General features: G+C 35.5%; 2 protein-coding genes across 5 annotated transcripts in view; both read left to right on the forward strand.

Moving 5' to 3' along the window:
* cep162 (centrosomal protein 162) overlaps window positions 1-5,242 on the forward strand; it is a 39,419-nt gene extending 34,177 nt beyond the window's left edge. For all 4 annotated transcript variants that reach the window (XM_017478271.3, XM_053683371.1, XM_053683368.1 and 1 more), the window contains 5 exons: window positions 1,179-1,807; window positions 1,876-2,017; window positions 2,948-3,046; window positions 3,650-3,784; window positions 3,858-5,242. In XM_017478271.3, coding sequence (XP_017333760.1) covers window positions 1,179-1,807; window positions 1,876-2,017; window positions 2,948-3,046; window positions 3,650-3,784; window positions 3,858-4,079 — 1,227 coding nt within the window. In that variant the 3' untranslated portion in view covers window positions 4,080-5,242. The remainder of the gene's footprint in view (window positions 1-1,178; window positions 1,808-1,875; window positions 2,018-2,947; window positions 3,047-3,649; window positions 3,785-3,857) is intronic.
* A 2,702-nt stretch (window positions 5,243-7,944) lies between these two features.
* LOC128633575 (centrosomal protein of 162 kDa-like) lies at window positions 7,945-8,700 on the forward strand. Its single transcript, XM_053682693.1, has 2 exons — window positions 7,945-8,250; window positions 8,346-8,700. Exons 1-2 carry the CDS (start codon window positions 8,199-8,201, stop codon window positions 8,519-8,521), a joined length of 228 nt encoding a protein of 75 aa, XP_053538668.1. The 5' UTR covers window positions 7,945-8,198; the 3' UTR covers window positions 8,522-8,700.
* Window positions 8,701-10,596: the final 1,896 nt, after the last annotated feature.

A 10,596-nucleotide genomic window follows, 5' to 3' on the forward strand; every position in this document is an offset into this window, starting at 1 on the left:
AAGATGTCTGAGCCTCATTTATTTTTTTTTTTATATTTAGGTTTTTTATTTAATTTAAGCCTATAAAATTATATATATTATTACTGTGGTTTGGTCATTAACCACCACGGTGGTAAAAAGCTGCCACTGTCACAGCCCTATAAAGAGGGTGCTGCTTTCCTCTTTTTTGTAAAGTACTATAAATGTGCTTAAAGGTCATGCAATTATTTGCAGTAATTTAGTGGTTCAGATTAACTAACTAGAACGGATGTAAAAGATGAAAATGTACTGCAAGTGCTTTCCTGTGTTTTCATCCTGAAATTAAATCACTGAGAGCAGATCGATATTCAGGAAACTGTGAAAACTGCATATCTATTTAAAGCTTTAAATCACAGTGCACTTTAACCTTGTTTGCTTGCAGCTTGTTTCTATCAATTGTTTTGTTTTATTTTTTAATTGGAATTGTAAAATTTTTTTGATAGTGCAGCTCTGGTTGTCATTTAGTGACCTATAATCTTTAAAGCTTCATAATACAAACTGTATGCAATCAACATATTTCTCATGAAAATTGTGGTAATATTGTATACCCAGTTCACAGTGCAGACCTCAACAGTTTTGTGTTCCTGCTGAGGTTTGCTATTTAACATTTTTCTAAGGACATAAATATGTAGCCCTAGGCATTCTTTTACATGCCTCAGGGAAAGCACATACAATTAGTAGCCAATTCCCCAGTAATTTTGCCTTTGTACATCACCACAATGGATTTGAAATGAAGTAACCAAGGTGTGATTGAAGTGTAGACTTTCAGCTTTAATTCAAGGGGGTTAACAAAAAATTGCATTTAGGAATCGGCCTTTTTTTTTTTTTTTTTTTTTTTTTTTTTTTTTTTTTTTTAACATGCCCCTTGTCCTGCCATTTTCACAGGCTCAAAAATAAATGGACGAACTAATATAATTATAAATATAAAGATTATTTATTGTGCATACATTATATGGCTTAGTACTAAGTTTCTTTTATAGCCAGCAACACTTAGCTAGAACCTTTGGCTCAGGGTTAATATAGACAATATTCTTTTTGTAATTATCTTTATTATTTGGAATAACATATACGTTTACTGACATCCCACTATTTTATGTTAACATATTTTAATTTGCAGTCTTAAGACCATGCTGTATACACATCTCTAATTCTCTTTCTAGCTCCAATATGAGCAGCAGATCTCTGATTTGGAACAACGGTTAGCAGAGCAAGGCCCAGAGTGTCGTGACTGCTCATCTAAGAAGTCAGACACCCAGTCCCATGCAGTGCAGGAGATGGAACAACTAAAGGAACTGCACCAGAGTGATGGAAGTCCTCTGAAATCCAAGGTGGCTACTTTGAAGGAGCAACTCCATCAGGCTCATTCCTCAGCAGTGCCAGAAAAGCCCTCAAGACACCAGAAGCAAGCAGAAGCAGCACATATCGCCCGGATGGAACGCCTGAACCAGGAGCTTACCACCAAGAGCCGAACCATCCAGGAGCTGAAGCGCACTGTGGAGCGGCTGCAAAGAGAGAGGAAGAGCATGTTATTTATCCCAAAATTCCAATCATCCAGCACTCTGTCCAAACAGACAGGCAAGGACCCATCCCTTGTCCTGGCTGAGACTTTCCCATCTACTGAGGATGAAAAAGATTATCAGCCTGGAGTTTTCTCAGGCTCTCACATTTCTGAGGTGCAGCAGGAAAATGAGAGACTGAGGGCCAGACAGGATCAGCTGGAACAACAGTGGTTAGAAGAAAGAGTCTCACTTCAGGCTGCCGCCACACAAGCACATGCTGAACTCCAGAGGTATGTAAACCACTGGTCATGAACTGTTCATATTGGTAGTGTGTTGATAAAGCTGTGCTGTTTTTTAGGGCTCGGGAGCAAAACCTAGAACAGCTGGCCTTGCTCAAGACTGACCACCAAAGAGAAATAGAGCATCTGGTAGCTGGCCACGCCTTGGAGCATTCCTCTTCCAAAGTTGCGGAGCTCACAAATCAAGTGAAATCACAGGAGGTATGGTTTTACTTTATACTCTTGATTTAGTTCTAAATGACATTGTGTTTTTATGCTTTTTTCCGCTTTTAAATGTGTCAATCTGTGCAAGCAAATTATTTGTCACAAGCATGATGGCAACAGACTTCTAGACACTATGTTCTATGTTCACATGTTGAACAGATCCGTGTCGGTCAACATCTCACACATTTGTGGCATAAAAGTGGATCAGATCAGTGCATTAACTTTAATATTTATTCAGGTGCCTGTTCGAATTCCTGGTCATGATGATGAAATCATGGTCATGGTTTGTCATGTGCCAGTTCTGTTTGTTAGAGATAATTATTCATAATAATTATTTGGAGCAGTGGTGGCTCGGTGGTTAAAGGCTCTGGGTTACTGATCAGAAGGTCAGGAGTTCAAGCCCCAGCACTCCCAGGCTACCACTGTTGGGCCCTTGGGAAAGGCCCTTAACCCTCAATTGCTCAGTTGTATAAATTAGATAAATTTAAGTCGTTCTGGATAAGGGTGTCTGATAAAAAAGCCATAAATGTAAATAATAATAAACAATAATTAACAGAGGTGGATTGAGTGGCCAAAATTACAAGTAAAAAAAGTACAAGTAAAACTACTCATAAAAATAATTGCTCAAGTAACAGTAATAATGTTAATAAAGTAATAATGTGTGTCCTGCCTCTGTCGACACACTCGCTTCTTCCCCTCTTCGTTCATCATCTTCCAGGATTGAGCCCGCTAAAAAAGTGAGCGGTTGTGTCCGCATTCAGACCATTACAACATGTCGCAAGACTTGTGACCTCATTAAACTAACTATTAAAACTACATATATTCATTAACATTTACAACCTAACCATTTTTAGTTGTATTGAAAATGATTTAATTATTGTATGAAATGTATTCAGATAAACTTAACTTTGTGTGTGTGTGATTCAGGTCATGGTGCTGCATTTGCGTGAGCAACTGAAGGAGCTACAAAGAATTAAAGAGGCTCTTGCTTTGTCTAAACTCCGAGAGGAGACTTTACAGAACCAGGTAATCAAGTTCTTTTAATCTCCATCACTTAAAACACTTTTTTTCATAGTTGTTCACTATTGGTCATTTCCATACACGCAGTTACTTCTGTTTTCCCCTCTTCTTTATGTATCCAGTTGAAGTTGAACTTTCCAAGGTCTTTTGCCTTACTACTTCTCATATATAAAGCTATGTATAAAAGGAGGGCAGATGGTTTCATTCACCTTCACACACATATTGACTCAGTTGTGTCCCTCTTAAATCTAGTGAATGTAACTGTTTGATATTGATGAGCTCATTAATAGAGAATCATTGCTCAATAGCTTTTTATCAAAAGGGCAAGGCATACATACAAAGACTGAGATAAAATAGAGTGAAACACATTTATCTCACGGCACTATTGAGTTCTTAAATCTGATTGGTCAGAAGGTGGTGATTAAATTTTGTATAACAGCAGCTCTGACAGTAGGTATCACCTGTTTTATTTATATCTTTGGTTTGATAGTTTATTGTTTGTACTGGTTTTGTACTGTTATTGTTTGTACTTGAGTACAAGTGAGTATTTGAAAGTGAGTGTAATCTTTATCTGTGTGTGTATGTGTGTCTGTGTCTGTGTCTGTGTAGCTGTCTAAGCTTTTAGAAGAGCTAAAGCAAGCAAAAGAGGCCCACAGTCCTGAGCTGAGACACTTTGTCAGCTTGGAGCACAAAATCCATACCATGGAGCTCCGATACAATCAACGTGAGCAAGAACTACAGCAGGTATGTGTGTTAAATCTATCTGCAGTATACTTTCACACAAAGCACAAACTAATTACCATGTTTCATATTGTAGATGATTGCTCAGACACGCCTAGTGGTGGAGCAGGAGCAGCAGGCGGAGGTAATACGCTGGAAGAGACTGGCTCAGGGGAAGGGCAGTGAGCTGGAGGCCTTCAGAAGGGAGCTGGACTCCATACTGGATGTGCTCCGAGAGCTGCAGAAACAGGGTGTGGTGATTCCTGCCACACAGTACTCCTCTGCTGCTGGCTGTATATTCCGGCCTCTCAGATACTGATATAGGGTTCTTTATATAACCAAGCACTACACTCATATGTCTGGGAGACACTTTTTGCAATACAAAACCATTTGAATACTATGGTGAGCACTATCCAAGATAAAACATACCGATTGCATGAATTATACTGATCCCTGTTAGGGCTAAGTAAGAGGTGCCAGAGTTTCCATATACAATTTTTTTTTATCCCATTTTTATCCTATCACTTTTAGTGTGCAGTGCACACAGAATACTTAGGTTTCTGTGACTTGGTTCAAGGTTCACCAGCATTAAGTAATTCTTATTTGAACTCCATTTCAGCAATATAATAGATTAGTTAGGAAAATTATTTGTAAGCAAATTGTAGATACTCTATGAAGTACACCTCATGTTCAACTTTTGTAACACAATGTTTGAATTTTGTAATAAACTTAAGCCAAAATGTTTTTATCAGATAAACTGAACCAAATTCCAAACTTTTTAAAAAGTACAAAAGAAAAGTATTTCCTTTCTTTTCAAAGAGGGGCTGTGCGTAAACCAAAGCCTGTCCTTCGCACCACTCTTTGCTTTGTTGAATTTCATTTCATTCCTGAAATTCTATTTAAATTAGTTGCTGAAGTCAGACCTAACACTAGGATTTGAGTTCAGATGCCATGTGATTTGAATAATGGATAATTCTGCTACAAAACAAGCCATTTCATGTGTTTGCAAAGTAAATTGTTGCAGTTGTAACCACATGTGATTCATCTATGTGCAGTTCTCAATGATTATTTGTAGTAAAAAGTGAAAACATAATTGTCATAAGTTGTAAATACTAGGAATGTATTCATTCAGTCACCCCTGTGCTAGTATTTTACACATTTCCATTGTAGCAAAGTGGTGTCCCTTGGTAGGCCTCAGGGGGGAAAAAAGAATAAAATGTCATTTAGGTAGAGCCGCTGTTTTTAGCTGTTGAAAACTGATCATGCTGACATATTTTTCATTGTTTAATTTTTTATGAATTATTGTTATTGATGTAAAAAGGAAAAGCAAAATGTTTTTCACACTATTTAAAATAAATTGAAATTAATTTTCTATTAGTACTGATCCAAAGTCTCTGTGAGTGTTTGAGTTTGATGACTGAAGTTCCATGTGAAGTCAACAGTTCTTATAAAAAATAAAAATAAAAACTGTTTTGTCCTTGATCTACTTTCTGTGCTGGATACTAATCAGTATCTCTGCATGCAATGGGTGGCAATTTCATCCTAATTTCTTCTGGACTTGTTTTTTTGTAAAGTGCTCAATAAGGAAGATCACATTGATTTCTGGGAAATTGCACGGCATTCCATAAATCTCTTTGAGCCTGTTGTTGACTGGTGTTCCCATGACAGGCTTCAGACGCACCATGGCCTTGACCAGGATGTTACTGAATGAATGAAAGTTAAAATTAAAATGATTCATCATGATGAGTTTACAATTATGTAGTCACAGTTTAGCATTAATTTAGTGTCTCAAAGCATTATAAGCCCATGAGATCACATAGCCACACAGCTATATATTAAAATGCTGCAATTTTATTAATAGGGAATTCGGTGTGTAAATTGGCTCTTAAATTAATAGATTGGATTAATAGGTTTGGGTGTGCATGAGTTTGAGAATATACTAGTCTTTATTGTCATTATACACTACTGTGTACAACTCTATTTGGCTGCTAGCTGTTTTTTGCAACATCAGCCAACACATACATAAAATTCTGCACTATGTATATTTATTCATTTATTACTTTTTGTTGATCACCCTCTTCTGTGAACTGCAATATTCCATTTGTATATAAACAAGGTGTTACTTATCTGTATATATTTATATTCTTATTCATCTGTACATACATTGGGGTGTTCATAGTGTACGTATTACTATTATTATTATTTTAATACTTTTATTCTTATTTTTATATAATTATATATATATAATGTATATGTATTCCTTTCCTTTTTTTCTATTCCATTCCTATTTAATGTGTATTCTTTCTTATCTGTTTTTGTGTAATTGAGCTGCTGTAACAAGGGAATTTTCCCAGTGTGGGATCAATAAAGTTTACCTTATGTTATCTTATTACTTAAAAAGTTTATGAGACCTAGAAAGGTGGAATTCACTACCTCTGTCATAAATTGGCCAAGTAAATAGTATAAAAACAATTTAAATCCAACATTTTATATTTATTTCAAACTCTTCCAGTCTCTATTCCACAAACGTTTTTTTGTTTTGTTTTTTTTAACAATCTCAATAGCTTGATTAGAAAATTCATTTGGAAAAACTAAACTGCAAGGGTTAAATTTAAGACATTGCAAATGTCGTTTAACAGAGGAGGATTACAACTCCCGGATTTCTTACTTTATTTTTGGGCAGCGCAAATGAGAGGGGCATGGTTATGGCAGATGAATTGTATTTCGCTACCTGCGTGGATACAAATTGAAAACCCATTTGTCAGACTTACCTGTAGACTGGGGTCTGATATCAAGAAAAAATGTAAATGATTATTGCCAGTATATAATAACACTCCATTTCACTGTAACCTGGTTCTTTCAGAGGCACTTAGAGATGGAATAACACAACATTGGTATAAAAAGGGAATTCAAGTTTTTTTTTTAAGTATTTTCAGGTGAGGCATTATATTGCTACACAAGGTGGTCATTTGTTACCTCTTTCTTTGCTCCCAATAGATAACATTATAAGAGAGAAAAATGGGCCCAAAGGTTTTGTATTTTATATGTATAACAGTTTCATTGATTTTTTTTTTTTATGGAAAGGATACACCATCTCCTAAATCCAAATGGGAAAAATATTTAGAGTGTGTTTTTGAACAAGATACTTGGAAATTTATTTGTAAAAATACTCTAACATTCTCATGTAAGGCATAGATTAATTCAGCTCAACATCACACACATGGTATATTACACACTAGAGAGATTACATCACAATAAACTATTCCTACTCAGAATGTTGTCCTAGATGTAAAGTAGAATTTGGTACATTATTGCATATGTTTTGGGCATGTATGAAGTTTTAAACCTATTGGGAAAATATAATACAAACCACAGTATTAATAAAATTACTGAGGTTAAGCTTCCATTTGATCCCAGATTTATTTTATTAGGGGACAACTTGAACAGAGGATAAATTTACAGTTTATAATGATGGCCCTGATAGCAGCAAAGAAATGTACAGCTATACAATGGAAGTCCTTAGGAACCTCCTAATCATGTTGTGTGGCTTAGAGAACTACCATCTTATGTTCCAGTTGAAAAAATAATGTTTAACCTTAAAAAATAGATATCATTATTTGAAAAGCTCTGGGAAAACTTTATCAATTACATGAAAAACTGTGATGTTACAGTGGAAGACAATGCCAATTGCCAATGTGGTAATATAACACTGATTTTCTAAATGTTTTTCCCCTTTTAATTATTTGTTTTGTATTATTGTACTCAGCTTAATGCTTTGAATGTTTTTTTTTTCTTTGTTTGTTTTGTTTGTTTGATTGTTCAAATTCACATTGTAAACTCTTGACTGGTTTAAATGATTCTGACATTGTAGGAGAATGAAAATCTTTCTTTAAAACTCTGTCCCATATTTTATTTCTGCATGTTTGATTTTTAAACTAGATTTGCACTACAGTTTATGTGATGCCATGAACTTGCAGAAAGAGATATGTATAAGTATTACACCAGTTAATCCAGTTTATGAGGGCATATGGAAGTTTGGAAAGTTATAAAAAAGAATAAATATTTCATATTTGGTTTTAATTCTATAGGAAGTGATGAGAGACTCAAGATGGAATATAAGAATACATGCAGGTTCTAATTAATAAGAATTTATATTACTTATCACACTATAATCTGCCTTACTATCTAATATTTTATATCTTATAGGGAACAGTTAAATAAGAGCAATATGAAGTCCATGGATGCAGTGTTACTGAACTATTGTCTGAGATGCATGCTGCACAGGTAATTTGCTTAGATGTAATTGTTATCTGTTTAGTAAATGGCTGGTTTTGTGTTAGAGCATGTGTTTGTGTGTGTACAGAGAAGGGAATCGTAGCTGCAGGAAGAAAGCCGCAGGTTGAAACAAGAGAAGCAGGCTCTGCTGGTGGATTTGCAGATGATGAAAAAAGAAAGGGACTTGGCAAAAGCACAAGTGATCTCTACCTCAGGTACATCAGGCTGGTGTGGGTGTTTCAAACTGCACATTTATCCTTGGTGAATTATGTGGCATTTTCCAGTGTGAGCCTATGGTTGTGTGTTTTAGGTGATAAAGGGTTTGAGTTGAAGCTGCTGGAGAAAATACATAAGGAGGAGGTGGCTGCACTGAAGAAGAGACTGCAGTGGTATGCTGAGAATCAGGAGCTGCTGGACAAAGATGCAGCCAGACTCCAATCAGCCAATGCAGAGACACAGAGACTAACTGAGCAGGTGAGATGGTAATCTTGCTATAATTGTATTGACCTTCTCCCAGTCATCAGAGGGAATTCATTAGTTTACCTGGTGTGTAAACAGCTCTTGATGATTCACACCTGAATGATGCCTTTAATCTTGTTGAGTTCACATAACACACAATAAAATCTCGAGGTGTGAGTTAACCCTTTGCTAAATCCATCCACCAAGCAGCAATTGATCAGTGGTAGTTAGGATAAATCACATCCTTAATTGCTTTTATTCAAATATTTATCTGCATCATGTAGCTGTTACAGTCTTCCTCTTTTGTGTCAATGCCATCCATATATATAATTAGTCAATGAGGCTGCTAATGATACTCTGCTCTGTAGATTTTTGCCCTTAAGCTTTATATCAGGAGTGTCAGTGTTAAATGCTGCCAGAGCTACATTAGTATTTGTGTGAGTCTTTGAAGGACCATAATCCAAGACTATTCATTTTTAACATATTATTTATGTTATGGAATAATACCAGTAACTTAGACTCTGGATGTAGAATAGGACTTTTCAATGAAGAAGAAAAGCTGATAACTTTAAATATACTGATTAAAGTTATTTTTATGTACAGCTGTTTTCCAAATATCAAAAAAACACATAACATTAAGAACGACATAAATGAAAAATCCCCACAGGTTTATCCTACTGTCCCATCTCCCTTGTCTTTGCACTCCATCAACATTTCTATTTTCATCATAGGTCTCTACATTGGGTGATACATTTTGGGATTTGCAGTCAATTATTAAATCCAGCAAAAGGCCAATTTAATTTAAATTTTGGATAGATAGGTCAAACTCATTCTGCTTATGATATGCACAGTGCAGGTTGATTTAATGGCAGGTCACATAGAATATGCAGCACACCAGCCTTTATGCACTCTTAGTCAGCCCACATCTTTTCTCTTAACAAGGTTTAGACTGGAAAGTTCTGATTTAAGCTGTTTGATGTTCATGTGTGGGAGGCATGGTTATCTTTTTAATGGCCAGTTCTCAGCTGTTCCCAGTTCTTTACAATTGTATTTTACCACTGATCTGTACAAATCAAGCAGTTCATAAAATAAAAAAGAAGAAAATACCTACAGTATATGGCTATGGAACATTCTTGATTATACAATAGTTAGTTCCGATCCTTGATTGGTCAAGCAGTGTTCCAAGAGTGCCTATATTTCCTATAGCCATACAATTCCACTTCCTAGTTCCAAGTGGTTACTACAGTAATGTTAGTGACATCATCAGTGGACATGGCAAATGATACTTTTCAGGAATATAACTTTTAGTATAAAATATGTAAGCTTGTTTGATGAAGATGGTAAGGATGAAGGGACACCAATTTTCCCTTAAGCATCTTTAACGGGAATGTACAAATCATTGTGAACTAGCTAGCCAGATAGCCGATGTGCTATAAAGTGACTGTGGCTTCTTCAGGATCTATTTCTGCTAGAAGAGAAAAAGTAAGCCAGATATTTGGCCATATTGTGTCTGAAATGTCATTTATTCGATATTCATTTCTGGATTATAGACCTGTTGTATAAAAGCAATCACAGTCATATAGTTATACTGAATATTGGCATAGCTGTGATTAGCTACACACAATTGCTCATGTGATATTCCTTAAATATGTTATTGGTATTTAGTAGTTAGGCAACATGTTGTTCAGTAAGCTAGTGACCATATAAATATATTTCTTTTCAGAGGGGTTATGCTCTTTGCTTGAAAAAAGGATTCCTTTAGAAATAAATGTCCACAAAGTTCATTTTAGTAAATATAACTGTTCTTAGGAGAAATATAACTGATATTTAAAAAATGTCAGTAAAAATATTTCATAATTACTTCTTTTTTGTAGACAAACAGAAAACTTGCTTTAAACCAGCAAGGGGCTGCTTTGGCTTTCCAATTTTTATTAGCATTCCTATAAAAAGGTTGCTATTAATGCCCTCCCACATGATTCAAATTTGTGTATACTGTACACAGTAGCCTTTTAAATGACAGTCGTCCACCTGTATAAGATGGTTATTCTTCCATGCTTTCTGAACAGTAAATAAATTTTATATTATGTACTGAGGTCCTTCAA

Source organism: Ictalurus punctatus, chromosome 1 (assembly GCF_001660625.3).
Source record: "Ictalurus punctatus breed USDA103 chromosome 1, Coco_2.0, whole genome shotgun sequence".
NCBI lineage: Eukaryota > Metazoa > Chordata > Actinopteri > Siluriformes > Ictaluridae > Ictalurus > Ictalurus punctatus.